The 15,395-nt window shown below is 32.9% G+C and overlaps 4 protein-coding genes across 5 annotated transcripts; 1 reads left to right on the forward strand and 3 right to left on the reverse strand.

Annotated features, from left to right (window-relative positions):
• Positions 1 to 5,121: 5,121 nt before the first annotated feature.
• Positions 5,122 to 6,794, forward strand: LOC124629558 (putative nuclease HARBI1). Its single transcript, XM_047163000.1, has 3 exons — positions 5,122 to 5,610; positions 5,726 to 6,003; positions 6,122 to 6,794. The coding sequence occupies exons 1-3, from the start codon at positions 5,339 to 5,341 to the stop codon at positions 6,694 to 6,696; spliced, it is 1,125 nt and encodes a 374-aa protein (XP_047018956.1). The 5' UTR covers positions 5,122 to 5,338; the 3' UTR covers positions 6,697 to 6,794.
• Positions 6,778 to 8,765, reverse strand: LOC124629559. 2 transcript variants are annotated; one of them, XM_047163003.1, is made up of 5 exons: positions 7,842 to 8,765; positions 7,574 to 7,705; positions 7,377 to 7,433; positions 7,203 to 7,295; positions 6,778 to 6,975 (listed from the first exon to the last, which is right to left on the reverse strand). In XM_047163003.1, the coding sequence occupies exons 1-5, from the start codon at positions 8,230 to 8,232 to the stop codon at positions 6,779 to 6,781; spliced, it is 870 nt and encodes a 289-aa protein (XP_047018959.1). In that variant the 5' UTR covers positions 8,233 to 8,765; the 3' UTR covers position 6,778. The 2 variants fall into 2 exon arrangements, with proteins under 2 accessions (XP_047018959.1, XP_047018958.1); XM_047163002.1 differs by having other exon boundaries at positions 7,377 to 7,439.
• LOC124629677 lies at positions 8,702 to 10,009 on the reverse strand. Its single transcript, XM_047163189.1, has 2 exons — positions 9,802 to 10,009; positions 8,702 to 9,722 (listed from the first exon to the last, which is right to left on the reverse strand). Exon 2 carries the CDS (start codon positions 9,638 to 9,640, stop codon positions 8,702 to 8,704), a length of 939 nt encoding a protein of 312 aa, XP_047019145.1. The 5' UTR covers positions 9,641 to 9,722; positions 9,802 to 10,009.
• Positions 10,010 to 10,187: 178 nt separating this feature from the next.
• On the reverse strand, positions 10,188 to 15,146 carry LOC124629886 (TBC1 domain family member 23). Its single transcript, XM_047163542.1, has 3 exons — positions 14,770 to 15,146; positions 12,077 to 14,587; positions 10,188 to 11,847 (listed from the first exon to the last, which is right to left on the reverse strand). Exons 1-2 carry the CDS (start codon positions 14,796 to 14,798, stop codon positions 12,574 to 12,576), a joined length of 2,043 nt encoding a protein of 680 aa, XP_047019498.1. The 5' UTR covers positions 14,799 to 15,146; the 3' UTR covers positions 10,188 to 11,847; positions 12,077 to 12,573.
• Between the last annotated feature and the right edge of the window lie 249 nt (positions 15,147 to 15,395).

Raw genomic sequence — 15,395 nt, forward strand, 5'->3', positions numbered from 1 at the left:
TATATAATTTTAATTACTGTAAATATTCGTTTTTACACTAGCGACATGCTATGGACAATTCTATGAAATAATAAAAATATATAAGTAGGTAGGGTAATAACAGGATAAACATGTCTACCAAAATGAAGTCAGGTAATAACAATATACCTACATAAAAAGTAGGTATTTCACTGACCTAGCACATCGTACTATCAGATCCAGAAATATTTGTTTTCAACACTTGATAATTCTTATCAGTAACATTGTAAAGTGTGTCACTCACTATTTATGGATTTGAATGTAGGTACTGCAAGCAATAAACTTGTGATCGTCATCAACGAAACACTAATGTACAGTAACCAAATTCTTGCCCGTCTAACAAAATCCACAAAAACCAAAAACTTTTATCCATGTACCAATTATAGTAAAACGAAACATATCAATTAGCGGTCTTTCCTATTTAATAACTAATAATGATAAGATTTGCCGGATAAGCGTACCTATTTACAAAAATCTTATGTCTTCTATAGATATCTACTTATACAATTTAAAAATGCTGTATATATTATGAATTAAATAATCAGATTATGAATTAAAAATTAAGCTGTCCAATTATTAAAGAGCTGAATACTTAAATACATTGTTAATACTAAGTATTCCATTTGTTTCCACAGATTTCAATCGGCGCTTATATAACTGTATGTTATTGATTGTATTTATGTACTCCTTTGTTAATAAATATTAATAATTGTTACATAACAATGTTAAGATTTTATAATCAGAAACAATGTATAATATGTTGGATAAAGCATCTATTGTTAAGTTTTCCCGAGTTTATGTACTTATACTTTTTTATTCTATATGTTCGTCATTACTGGTTACAAAGCAAGTTTTCAGTACACATTGAGAGAAGTATAAGAGTCTACCACAGCAAGAACTTTTCTTGTAAGATACCATATCTTACTACAGTCACAGGCATTCGTATCTTGAGTTCATGGATTTTTTAAGGAAATGCAAGTGATAAAAATTTTGACTTTGACTGCTGAGAACTTGAGGTTTTCTTTTGACTTATTCTCAAAGTATTTTTTGTTATACCTGTACATTAAACGTAAAAAGTACCCCACATAATAAGGCTAAACAATAAAGTACTTATGAAAGTAAAGACCAACTTTTTTTCATTCCTGCAATCCCTTTATATGCCCCACAAACAAAATAGAAGTAACTACGTATACTGGATTGAAACAGGGGATACCCCTTCAATCTATATTTCACCTACTAATGCAAAGTATGAAAGTTTCAATGTTGAAGAGAAAATATGAGAGCATCGGTCTGTAACACACCTCAAACAAAGTGATATATATATAAGACTATATCTTATAGTCTAGGATTCAAATAAACTCATGTGTTGCTTCTGAAAACAAAGTTTTATTTTGTTATAATCACTTAACAAAGAAAACATCTTATTTTATGCACTATTGTAAAATCCTCACCTGAAAACAAAGAAACGACATTCAAAGTTTATTTTTCCACCAATTCCAATCGTTTTATCACAAAATATATCTCACATAAAGTTTTCTTCTCGTAACACCACATGCCAATTTTCATAACCTATAAAACCAACTATAGACAAAAACTTTGACTTTTTACCATAGATCGCGCGAAGCGCGCCAAATTCAAAATTAAAGAAATATATTTTCTTTACATCTTCCCTCCCGAGGAAGAAAATTCACCTGAGAATTTTCTCTCAGGCTCTCGATTAGTTCTTCTTTCATCTATCATCACTTGTTTCCTCGTCATCTTCATCTTTTGTTATATGTACTGGAATTAATTTAGAAATGTGAAATAGGTTTGACTCTGTTTTCCTGTGTCCTGTATCTATCTCATAAATGGTATTTGATTTTTTTTCTACTATTTTATATGGTCCAATTCTCAGTTCATCTAGCTTTTTACGATTAAGTTTATTCCCATTTTCTACATATACCATATCTCCAACTTTAAGTTCTGTATTTTTTCTTTTTCTGTCATAGAGCTTTTTATTATAGTAGTGTGATTTTAAAGTATTATTAAGCGCTTTTTCTTTATCTTTGATCCAGTCACTATGTATGCATTCTTGGCGTAGCTCATTTGGTAATAGTGTAGCATCTGTCCCATATAACAAATAGCATGGTGCGTAGCCAGTTATCGAATGATTAGTCTGATTATATTTTTCTACACATTCATGTGCAATAGTAGTCCAAGCCTTTTTTCCTCCACTTCCATTTATTCTGCACCTTATCTTGTTTACTAATGTTTGATTGAGTCTTTCATTTAGGCCATTTGAAAAAGGCGCGTTCACCGCTGTAAATATCATTGTTATTTGCTTGTCACTAAGAACTTTCTTGAATTCTTTTGAATTTATTCCCGGGTATTGGTCGGTGAGAAGCATTTCAATTTCTTCTGTTTCGGTAACTTTATTTATTAGCTTTATAAAATCATGTGCACTCTGGGTCTTTGATGTTACAATAAATGCGTACCTAGTGAAGTGGTCTACTAGAAGATGTAAGTATTTCTTGGTTGATCTCGAACCACCAAATCCTCCAATTGTGTCTATTGATACTATTTCAAGAGGTCTTGTCGCCGGACCTAAATGTGACATCAATCCGTATTTGTCCTGTCCTCTTGTTTTGTTTTTTATGCAGATTTCACAGTTTCTACAGAGATTTTTTATATTCTTTGTTAAATTCTTTGCTACATACAATGAACTTACAGTCCTTAGCATTTGTCCAACTCCAATGTGACACAAATCCTCGTGTATTTTTTTTATAAGTCTAATACTGAGTTCTTCTGTTATAATTATTTTTTCTTTGTTTCTTATTTTTTTGTAGTATACATTATGTTTTTCAATTATTTTGTTTTTGTTTCTCTGTATTTCTTCATTTTTATTCTGATCTATCATAATATCTTCCAAAGTAATCAAGTTAACTATTTTCAATTGATCTTCTATATTTTCTTCTGGTTCCAACACAGGATTTCGACTTAAACAGTCTGCTTCTAAATTTTCTCTTCCTGGGGAATATTTTATTTTAAAGTCGTATTGTGAGAGGTAATAAGTGAGATCTCCTAGCTCGTCATCTGTTCTTGCTTTAAAGTTTAAATTCTCCAATGGTTTGTGGTCTGAGTAAACTGTAAATGATTTCCCAATTAACCAGTACTGCCAATATCTCAGGGCTTCTTTGATGGCCAAACATTCTAAATATATAGCTTTTTTCTTCTTTTGAGCTCCAGTTAGTTTTTTTGAAAAGTAGGCTACTGGTCTTTCTCTACCATCTTTTTGTACCTGTTTTAAAATTGCTCCAACGCCCTTCAGTGATCCATCGGTATAGATATTAATTGGTAGATCTTGATCAAATATTTCTAGTATTGGTTGCGAACATAAGAGACTCTTTATCTTCTCAAATGCTTTTTGGCATTCTTCAGACCAAAAAAAATTCTGATTTTTTCTAAGTAAGTTATGTAGTGGGTCTAGTATGATAGCGCTTCTTGGTATATATTCATGGTAGAAATTTATTTTTCCTAAAAATTGTCTGACATTCTTTTGTGTTTTTGGTACTGGGAAATCCCTTATTGAAATTAGGTTGTCCTTCACCGGTTTTATCGAATTTTTTTGAATAATATGTCCCAGGTATTTGATTGAATCTGATGCAAATGTACATTTTGTAAATTTTAATCGGAATCCTTCTGTTTGAATTGCTTCTAGCAGCTTTTTTAGGTGTTTTATGTGATCTTCAAATGATTTTGAGAATACCAGGATATCGTCGATATAATTCACAGCAAAATCAGTAAGTTTATATTTTCTAAGTATGTTACTCAATATCCTTTGAAATATTGCTGGTGCTGTCTTCAGTCCGAACGGAAGACACGTCCATTGGAAGTGTCCTTCTTGTGTTACAAATCCTGTTTTCTTCCGGTCTTCTACTCTTAGAGGTATAGACCAAAAAGCTGAGTTTATGTCTAAACTTGTAAAATAGTTACAATTCCTAGTCTTTATCATTAGGTCTTCAATTAATGGGAAGGGTTGAGCCTGTGGCACTACTATTTTATTTAAATCTCTAAAGTCTATACATAGTCTCGACTTTTTATTTTCTTCCTTCTTAAATGCCAAAGTTACCGGTGCTGCAAATGGACTGTAAGACTCTTCTATAAGCTCATTATCCAATAATTTTGCTATCTGTACTGCTATCTCTTCTTTGTCTTTTAAAGTACATCTATATGGTCTTTTGCTGCAGTATTTATCCACTAATAAATCTATTCTTGCTTCATATCCTCGAACTGTTCCTACATCATACTTGTCCTTGGCAAAAACCGATTTATATTGTTGTATTAGTTTATAAATTTCTTCCCTTTTATCTTCTTCTAAATGATTTACTTTTATTTCAAACTCCTTTTCTTTAATATGTTCATTAAAATTTATCTCATATTCCTTTTCATATTCTTTACTTTCATTTTTTTCCTTGTATATCTCTTCCTCTTTTTTTATGTTTTCTTGATGTAAGTATTGTTTTTGAGTTATTTTTAACTCCTCATTTTGTATCAACTCGTATGTCTTTATCATGTCTAATCCTATTAAAAAATCATATTTGAAATTTGGTTCATCAATGACGTAAACATTCACATTTTCTTCTTTTTCGAAAATTTTTATTTTTAGATTTGTCAAACCGCTGGTCTTCTTCACACCATTAATTGTAATTAAATTTTCTTCATTTGCATTATTTTTCTTGGTTTTTAATTTTAATAATTTGGAGTTAATGAGAGAAACATTCGAACCTGAATCATATACCCCATATATTTCTAATTTATCATTTATTAGTAGTTTGACTCTTATTAATGGTGTTACTATTAGTTTTTTTGTTCGGTTTCATTTAACTCTGTTTCAATCACTGAATTATTTACATGCCTTATAGATCTTCTATCGAATTTATCATCATCTTTAATCTTAAACCAGCATGCAGCTTCGGGGTGGTAACGAGTACCTTTATTTAGCCTTTCGCATGTTTTGCATGGAGCACGTTCCTCAATTTTGTTATTTATCTTTTGATTTTCGAATTTTCTGTAGGCCCCCTTCCTATTTTTATTTACCAAATGTTCATACTTTCTCACTTCATTGAATAAGGGTCTGTTTCACAATGTACCGATAAGTTCTGCACAAGTTCCGAATAAGCTATTTGTTACTTATTTGTAGGATAAACACATTTTTTGCGTTTCACGACTTTCGAATAGTGCTATGTGTCATATAAAGTCAGCGATAAGTTATGGGTCGGTTGAAGTGGCAAATAGCACAGTTATCCGACACATAAGTAGTGTGTTTGACAGTTAAAATTGAATGACATTTTCTTTCTTTCGTTCGTGTTGTGTTTTAAACAATTATATACCTATTTCAATGGCAATGGACATTTTTGAGACTCTTGAAGATGAGTTTGATGAATATTTCGATAGACTCACAATACCACGCAAGACTCCAGTGTATCGGGAAAGAATAAACTATATGGAGACATTAGACGAAACGGACTTCAGGGCGCGCTTCAGACTCACTAAGAAAGCTGTGATGTTTGTGTATTCAATTATTGAGAAAGCAATATCTGTCCCTACAGAAAGGTAAGTAAGCATATACCTAACCTGCAGCCTGTATTCTTATAATGTCTCGGCTCCGTCTAGCTATTGTATATACCTACTGTAACTATACCTGATCTAACTCCAATGTTTTTTTCAGGAATTTGGCTATAAAGCCAATTAATCGTCTACTGTTAACATTGAGGTTTTACGCGACGGGAAGCTTTCTTACAGTAGTAGGTGATTTCTCTGGTGTAAGCAAAGCTTCTGCCAGTCGCTTTGTCTACCTGGTTTCACAAGCTATTGCACGATTGCGTGGGTTGTTTATCAAATTCCCAAGCAACACTGAAGACATACAGCAAGAGTTTTTCAATATAGCTAAATTCCCAAGGCTTATTGGTGCTATCGATTGTACCCATGTACCCATAAAATCTCCAGGTAATATATATTAAATAGGTACTATGAATGGTAATGTAAATAAAGGATTATTTGTCAAACTATGTACCAAATGATCAAATTGAGCTGTTTTTATAAATGCTGTTTACATTATTTTCAGGTGGAAACAATGCAGAAGAATGGAGAAACAGGAAATCACAATTTTCTTTTAATGTGCAAACTGTAGTGAGTGCAAAGTTAAGGATCTTGGACATAGTGGCTAGATGGCCAGGAGCAGCTCATGATCAAACAATATTTAATAATTCTTTTATAAAGCAACGACTTCAAAATGGAGAATTTAGAAACTGTGTAATTGTTGGTGATAGAGGATATGAAAATACTTCATACCTACTTACTCCACTACAAACTCCTATGACTCCAGCAGAACATCTGTATAATGAATCCCAAATAAGAAGCAGAAATGTAGTAGAAAGAACCTATGGGGTTTGGAAAAACAGATTCCCTATTTTATCAAAAAAAATTTTGCTATCTGTATCTCGTGTACAGGCTGTAATAGTGGCATGTGCAGTGTTGCACAATATTGCAATAGATATGCGAGATGACCATTTTGAAGCCATTTACCCCGTGGGTGAGCCAGATGAACACGATGTTGTGAATCAAAGTAGTCTAGAAAATGTGGGGGATGCAACAGTGCGAAGTAATTTAATTAATGATTATTTTGGTTCATTACTATAATAATGATAGTCATTTATAGGCATTTTGCATTCCATTAATATAGTAGGTTATTAAATGTATTCTGTGTTAAATAAAAAACGATTTATTTTTCAAATTTATTTAAAAAGTATTTTTTTTCCAACGCCCACATTTCTCTTTTGTGCTCCCTTTCTTCCTCTTCAAAGGCCCATTGCTTTCTTTTATTTAAGAATTCTTCCTCCAGAATCTTCTTCTGTAAATCTGCAATCTCTAATTTTGCATCAGCTACTCTTTCGAATGGCCTTTTCATCTTCTCAGCAGCTGAAACAAGATATTTTCTTTATTGTAAATATGTATTGGTAAAAATTACACAAGCTGGTATCAACATCATTTAATTTACCCATACAATCTAGGTCTCTTCTATAGTGGAGTTCCAATCAAACCACAGGTTGACGGTTGAACCATTACATTGCAACTCTGTTATACTGCACATCAATATAAAATATCTAAATACATGAACTAAAACAAGAACGATTAAAAGAACTTACATAAGGCAGGATGTTTTTTGGAGCGCAGAGATTTTGGCTTCCAATTAGTCCACTTCTCATCATTGGCAACTTTTTTGGGTGTAGTATATTGACCTAAAATTAAAAAGAAAAGGTGAGAATGTTATGAAGGTGTGCTTATCAACAACACGGAGACACAACAGGAACACTACTTACTTATCTTTCTTCTGGAATGCCCTTCCTCATCAGAGTCATCATTTTGTGTAGACTGACCTTCAGCTGAAAACGAAAATGGAGTTTTTAACAAGAGTTTAATGGATGAAAAGTTTGTTGGTAGAAATATTTCATTTTAGTTAAAACAAGTGGCAATATGGCTATTTAAGTTAAATTGGTTTGTAGAAAAAGTAACTTACTCATGTGATGCTCTATATTGGTATCCACTTGGACACAGTTATTGTCTGCAATAATCATTTCAATGTTTTGTGTTAATTGGTTGGATGTGGAAGGTGTTGGTGGAGGACATACTGTGTCTATTTGTATAGGATCTGCAACATAAATAAAATTAAATAAGAAAGAGAAGAGCATGACAATTGTATTATAATTCACTTACATACAAAATACAGATCGGCTCGTCATATTAGTAGTACAGAACTAATAACAATTTTAAACTTATGATCTTACCAACATGATCAGAATCAAATTCACTTTCGATTCCATCTACAGACAACAGTATCATGTCTTTCACTTTTTCTTCTACTGGCGTCAGAGGAGGAGCAGCACTAGGTCCACCTCCCGTGCGATACGTTTCGGCACGTATTAGAGCAGACTTTTTCCTGGTATTTCTTTTTATTCCTTCGTATTTCGCTTTTAATGTTTTGGCACTACGATAATTAGTACCGCTTTTGCTATTAAATAGTGCCTCCAATGTCTTCCAGCACTGTTCTTTTTCATTCCATGTGACTGCATCACTTTTCTTATTTTCTAAAATGCTTTTATGTTGAGCAACGAGTGAAGTTAGAAGCTCAACTTCTTCCCGGCTGAAGTTAACGCTTCGTTCACGTTTTGATGTCATTTTTCAATACATAGAAATGACTGTGCATAAATGTATTCAAGAGGTACACTCAAATCGCAAGAATAGCAAAAAAACAGAAACACAAACACCAACGACTAACATAAAAAATTTAAATTACCACGCGCGGCTGCTAATACTTATATGTGACTGTGAGTAATTGTCACTGTCAAACGCGTTTCGTTACCAGCAATTTTCATTTGCCATAAAATCGTTTGTGTAAGTTTTTATAACCGTTATGTGGATAATAACTAATTTTATAAAAATATTAAAGTAAATCAATGTTTCTTGTATAATTTGAAATATGTTTATAAGTAGTTTCTTTTACTTTTTTTTGTACTTAATGAAATGACATCAAGAAACGAAACGTTTGTATATGGTGTTGCCACCGCACTTACATATAAGTTTCAGATAGTTATGTGTTAGATAAATTATGTTTGTGAAACGCAATGTTTCTTATTCGGAACTTTTATCATCCGAATAATTTATGTGTAACATAGTTATTTGGAACTTTATCCATACATTCTGAAACAGACCCTAAGTCTACTGTATCCTTCATTGCTTCTCTATTTATCTTCTCAAGTACAAATCCAGGCAAACCTGCAGCAATTAGATCCACCAGAGTACCTGTATCTATTGATCGCCTCATGTCCAGTATAAGTTTTTCCTTTTTTATAGCATAGTCCACCAATGAACCATCCTTGTATTTAAATAATAGGGCATAAGTCACTTGGTTCCAGCCTTGATTCGCAAATGATTCACAGAACTTATTTTTCCATATCTGCCAGTCAGAGTTTAGTGTTAATTTTATAATCATAGAACTGTACCAATCAACACAACTTTTATCCATGAATAGTCTTAATATTTCAATTTTTTTCTCATCTTCCAAAATATCAAAACGTAAACATTCCTTTTCAAAAGTATCAATCCACTGGTTTGGGTTTGTATTTTTACTTGTAAATTTTTCAATCACAAACTTCTCTGCAATATATTTTAGATTCTGTTTTTTTAGATCTTGCGTGTTCTCAATCAATTTTGCAAATAATTTTTCCAATGAATCTGTATTTTTTTCTAATCCTCCAGATGCTTGCTTTTGTTCAATTTCTTCTAGATACTGCTCTCCAAATTGTACATTACCATCTTCATCTATGTACACTTTTCTTAGTTCATCTGTCATTGTTATCCAAACTTTTCTTGTCTGATGTCTTTTCTTTAAACTATTTTTCACTTTAGTGAACGCAGCTGTCTGTATTAACTCTTTATGAAGACTAGCAGGCTGTAATTCTTCTGGTATAACAAACACTTTTTCATCTTTTGTTGTTATTGAGGTTACACAACAGACATTTGATTTCCCATCCTTAGCTGGTAATATAGCAAATTCGAAACGTAGCTGATCCATCGTTTTTTCCATTTAGGTATTTCAATAAACGAAAATGTCGTTTTATAAGACTATATCTTATAGTCTAGGATTCAAATAAACTCATGTGTTGCTTCTGAAAACAAAGTTTTATTTTGTTATAATCACTTAACAAAGAAAACATCTTATTTTATGCACTATTGTAAAATCCTCACCTGAAAACAAAGAAACGACATTCAAAGTTTATTTTTCCACCAATTCCAATCGTTTTATCACAAAATATATCTCACATAAAGTTTTCTTCTCGTAACACCACATGCCAATTTTCATAACCTATAAAACCAACTATAGACAAAAACTTTGACTTTTTACCATAGATCGCGCGAAGCGCGCCAAATTCAAAATTAAAGAAATATATTTTCTTTACATATATGCCCCGAAGGTTTCACACAAAAATTCACCAACACACAGAGGGAATAAATAGTCAGGATGTAACTTCTCTATATCAGTGCGACTCGCAAAAAAGTCCAGAGTCATGAAAGTACGTCAGTTGTCTCCAAGAAGGTTCGGTGAAGGCAAATATGAATGAAAAAGGAAAATGTAGTCTTGTAATATACCTCTTTATTTAAATAACAACTAAATATACAAATAATTTAAGAATAGTTTAAACATTAGATAAAATAGAACATCTATAACACAGAATTACATGGTGATTATCGCCTGTTGTTAGGAATACATGATTTTATATTTTTCAACCTACACTTATCCCAGTCGCCGTCAACAATTTTGCCTTGCAAGTTTGCAACAAAAAAAGTAGATAGCTGTTTTTTTACTATATCCAAAGTGTTGTTACTGTTTTTGACTGTGTTTTGCTCAGCAAAACTATTTTGCGACTGATTAACAATTTTTTTACAAAATCTAATAGTCTACATAAGTGCAAATTCTGCATTTAAGTACAGGTACTTAAACGTGACGAAATATTATTTATGTGCATAATAAAAAAAAATACTTCTATTAATTTAATATTCTTAGTTATTAAAACTATGCGTTCTTTCTCCATTATAAGAATCCAAGTTATAGCGTCAAACAATATGCCACAATCAAGGATTTACATTTTACATTTCTGTTCACGAGCAGCATCCTTCTCTTGACAAAACCTATCCCTTTAGTGGCTTGCCAACTCTACACAATTCTAATTATAATAGACGAATGCTATCCACAAAGATAATGAAATAATGACTTAGAAGAATATTTTATCGTACATAACTATGCTACAAGTAATAGTAGTTAATTTCCAGGTATTTTTGCAACGCATACTGCACTTTGTCACACTGTCTTTGTAATAGAGATCTATATATAGAAAGGCAGAACCATGCTGCGTCGACTTCAAATTATTTAGGAAAGTGGATGACCGTGATGGCATGGTACTTTATCATATCAGAGGATACTTCATCAAGGTGATAGGAAAAGAAGAAAATTACGATAATTTTCATTGTTCTATTTAAACCGTTACATCGTTTTTGGAAGAACTTAGCAAAGACACAAGACACGAGTATAAAATGTGTGTTAGTGACACCTATTAATTAGACGCGAGGAAATGTAAACCTTTGTGGTTTCTCAACCTCAGCGAGGGCTAAGATTATCCGCTTAGTATAAACTATAAAGGTATCGTGATTAGGTACATATTAGCCTTCAAAGTAGGTAATTATTTGCTATGTTAGGTACCGTTCAGCTTAGAATCTGTTGCACATATTTTTAAATAATTAGTCAAAAGTTTAACGTCTGTGTTTGTTTATACATATACTAATCTATTTATCACATTTTCATATACTTAAATATATAAAACTAAAAATAGGCAATTCTAGGAAATCGACGATAACATAATTGACAAAAGGCATTATGTTCGTTAACAAATCAATCGAGGTTTATCCTGAATGTGCAAAAAGTTAATATTTATAATATTAGACACATAATAGGTAGTCATTTAGTTTCGTGGAAAGATATCTAAGACCTTTAGGAAAAACACTTATTACTTTTTACTTAGTTAAACTTTTTATCTAAACGATGACACTGTGAATGAATTGAAGGAAGACAATATTAAAGCAGTTATGAATGCTGTAGCTAATGTTATAGATAATCATTTCAGGTGAGTTAGGTTTCATTAAATACCTACATTTCATTAGGTATTAAACTGTTGGCTACATAGCTGCATTATACATCAATATAAGCTAATTTGATTAATTGACAAAATAAAGAAGCTTATAGTTCGGCCATTCAGAGAATGCGTTCCTGACACGTCGCGATTGAACTGACGACGTAACTTTGCAATGGCGTTGCAGTTACGATAAAAATATTTTTGCTGGTTGTTTACCGTTTTAACAATTGAGGAGCATTAAAACAACATTATTATATCAATAATCAATGAATGTTATTACGTCGTCAGTTCAATCGCGACGTGTCAGGAACGCATTCTCTGAATGGCCGAACTATAGTCGGGGTAAAAAAATTATAAGAATATTAACCAAAAAAAAAACAGAAAGTACCACAAGGACTTTATAAAATGATTTGCGAAATATGGGTCAAAACGTTCAGGCAGTATAATCACTCAATTTATCGATTTTTGGAGATTGAAAATAAAATGTAGATATATCAATTGACTTTGTCTTGTTCATCGTTCTATGACGAACGACACAATTCCAACTAGTATTTTTTAACGCTCGTTGTAGTAGATACTTACAGACGTTTAGTATAGGTAATAGGTACAAGTACCTATAAATTATGTACTTTAAGGTAAAACACAATGAACTACAAATTCAAGGTTTTAGCCACGATTGCTCTACACAGCACAGCAGCAGCCAGTATTATTAAATAATAGCGAATTAGACTCTATATTTACTATTTTTTTATTTGTCTAGAAATTGCATATTTTTATAAACTTCTATGTTCTGAATATATTTTTATTTAATTCGCTTGGAGTTATTTATTAGCTAAGCTTTGCTATCCAACTGTTGAACTATTTGATTAGAAACTACTTTCGTGGCGATGGAAGCATTTGGAATAAGGAAGCGGTCCATGTCTTTTATCAAGAGATTGTCCCCATCTGGTATACCATACTTGAAAGTAATTAATTCAGGGTGCCTCTTTTTAGCAGTGATTTTAACAATAGTGGACAAAGGTCTTCTAGACATAACTTTCGCAGCACCTCGCTTGTTTGGAATGTCACGCAAAACAATCAAATGTGTTTCAGTAACTACTAAGTAAGAATCATGCATGTAGCCATTAAGCAGAACTTCCTGACAGGGGAAATTGTCAACGACATTATGCTCCTTCAGGAAGGATTGCAACTCAACTATCTCTTCTAAAGAATCTGAATCAGTGAAATCTCGTCTTAGACTGTCTGACCTTGAATCGTCGTCTTCGTCATTGATGCTAAACACTGGAGGGACATTTCTATATCTTTGTTCCTTTCTGTCTCCAGCAGACACATGCCATTCCCCACTGTTGTATGTGGAATTTGGATTTACAATATATTCAATTAACTTACCTCTCACTTCTTGGCTCTTGGCTTTCATTGCAGATGACAACTTGCTAAATAACTGTTTTGCTGGTATATTATCTCTCACCTTACTTTGATGTATATCTGCACCATCATTGTTATTATTAGGTGCACAGACTAAACAAGTAGATGGGTTGTGCTCCTCCAAGCAATCAGTCATATGTGGACCAAAGTAGTCATGGATTGCAACAAAACCTCCTTCTAGCATAGAAACATGTTTGGTATTTCTTTTTAAGAAGGATGCTACCACCATGTGAGCATAACTGTCTTCCTCAGTTCTACCAGAGCCAACAAAGCAGAGGTGTTCTCCAGCGGCCAAGGATCCAGCAGCCAGAGCTTGCCTCTGAGCATTCAACAAACCTTGAACTGCTGTGTTGAATGCTGAAGGCTCTTGCAACATCAAATTACAGTCAAGGTGAAATGCTGTTGACAGATGACCAGCATTATATTGCTCAGCAGGGCGACAATCAACCAAAAAGAACTTCACACTATCATTGCCATTTCCAGAATCCAATGTAGCACTTTCAATCAATTCATGTACAGCTACAGGAAGACATAGGGCTTGAGAATACAGTTTTGAATTAATTTCAACTCCAGTCTCAGAAAACAAGACTTCTAAAACATCTTCACGGAATGATAGCGGCGTCTTTAGTGAATAATAATGGGCAAGTGAACAAAAGTCTGACACATCATTAGCTTCTAGATCAGAAGGCATTTGAATTAAAGTTTGAATAATAGCATCTTTATCTTCATTCTTCATTTGCAATAACTGTTCCCTGGCATTGATGACCATAATCAAGCAAAGGAAAAATATGAAGAAAGGATCAGACCTTTGGAAATATAAATCCCACATAAATAACACCACCTCTAAGCTACATGTACCAGAAAATAGAGATCTTAACCAAGATAGACAATATTGCTCTGGAGTTATTCGTTTTGTGTCTAAAAAGGAACACAGCTCTGGATCATGATATTGCAAAATCAATCTCAATATGTGAAATGGCACACCATTTTTAACACAGCCCTGTGGAATGTACAGCTGTAATACTTTTTCAAACAAATTGTATGTATCAGACCTTGGTAACTTCAAACTCAGTAATGGTAGCAAAATTTCGATCCAACCATTATTTGAAGAGTAGTTAATAGATTTAGACTTGCAGTAGAAAGTTATTATTGATTCGATGTCAGAAATAACTGACAATTTGTCATCGTCATCATTTCCAAGTCGTTTCACAAACTTCTTCACATCGTCACGGAGTTCGTTTTGATTACTTAGATCAAATATTTCATCAAATGAAAGCAGCTGATTGCCTGCATCTTGGCACCTCAGACAGAGGAGCCAGACATCAGGCCGTAAGCTTTCTGGGATCTTCTTGCCTTTGGTCAGAACATTTATTTCTTGTGCTGAGCAACCATCAAGGAGGGCAGACTCCAACTCTATCAGCCTGAAAATAAATAGGTCAATGTTTATGTATCACTACTCATGATTGATACTTTCTGTAGTATGACAACTTCACTAAATTACAAATAGGGACACTGAAAACAAAAGTCAGTTTAATGCACTGTTTGTTTACGTGGATGAAAACTCGGAGAGTAAAGCAAATGCACAAAATAACATAATATTTACCATGTACTGTCGTCTTCGTCTCCAGCCATCGCAATAGCTATTCGAACTCAGAATTTTATCGCACTGTTTGCTTCTCACTCTTTGTCAAACAATTTTATTTTACACTTCAAGTATCAGTTCTAACACTATTACATGAAAATGCATTACTGCTTCATGAATCACAAGGAAAATTCAGATTGTGAAAAGATCTGATAATTTCTGGTAATCAATCGCAATTTTCTTGTAACAAACCAACAGCAACACTTCTGTCTTTTCCAGCAATAGTTACGGAATAAAAATCAATGGCAATTTGAACTCTAAACTAATGTCGAAGTGATCATTTTTCCAGTAAATTAATCAAACCAAACAACAAATCGAGCTCGAAGGAACGGAACACGAAACGTCAATACGTCAAAAAATAGAGTTCTCGTTCTATGGATGTTCTATGGAGAGTTAAGGTAAGAGAAATAATATGATGAAGCGGAATATGATGAGAGTATGTTTATCACTTAAAAAACCTTCTCTCAGAAACCTCGAGAAGCTAAATTGTGGCCCAGTAAATGTCTGTGGCAAGTTTAATTTGATAAAATAAGTTCATTTACAAAACACTTACCATTTATATTTATTACTGCCATATTGTACTCTAT

This window comes from Helicoverpa zea, chromosome 4, assembly GCF_022581195.2.
Source record: "Helicoverpa zea isolate HzStark_Cry1AcR chromosome 4, ilHelZeax1.1, whole genome shotgun sequence".
NCBI classification, from domain to species: Eukaryota; Metazoa; Arthropoda; class Insecta; order Lepidoptera; family Noctuidae; genus Helicoverpa; species Helicoverpa zea.

Excerpts from the sequence above, each read along its gene's own strand:
- LOC124629558 (XM_047163000.1), top strand. The coding sequence starts at position 5,339 with ATGACATTTTCTTTCTTTCGTTCGTGTTGTGTTTTAAACAATTATATA. Across the intron at positions 5,611-5,725 it reads ATATCTGTCCCTACAGAAAG|GAATTTGGCTATAAAGCCAA; the intron begins GTAAGTAAGCAT and ends TGTTTTTTTCAG. Across the intron at positions 6,004-6,121 it reads TGTACCCATAAAATCTCCAG|GTGGAAACAATGCAGAAGAA; the intron begins GTAATATATATT and ends CATTATTTTCAG.
- LOC124629559 (XM_047163002.1), bottom strand. The coding sequence starts at position 8,232 with ATGACATCAAAACGTGAACGAAGCGTTAACTTCAGCCGGGAAGAAGTT. Across the intron at positions 7,706-7,841 it reads ATTTGATTCTGATCATGTTG|ATCCTATACAAATAGACACA; the intron begins GTAAGATCATAA and ends TTTATGTTGCAG. Across the intron at positions 6,976-7,202 it reads CAAAAAACATCCTGCCTTAT|CTGCTGAGAAGATGAAAAGG; the intron begins GTAAGTTCTTTT and ends ATCTTGTTTCAG.
- LOC124629677 (XM_047163189.1), bottom strand. The coding sequence starts at position 9,640 with ATGGAAAAAACGATGGATCAGCTACGTTTCGAATTTGCTATATTACCA.
- LOC124629886 (XM_047163542.1), bottom strand. The coding sequence starts at position 14,798 with ATGGCTGGAGACGAAGACGACAGTACATG. Across the intron at positions 14,588-14,769 it reads GACGAAGACGACAGTACATG|GCTGATAGAGTTGGAGTCTG; the intron begins GTAAATATTATG and ends ATTTATTTTCAG.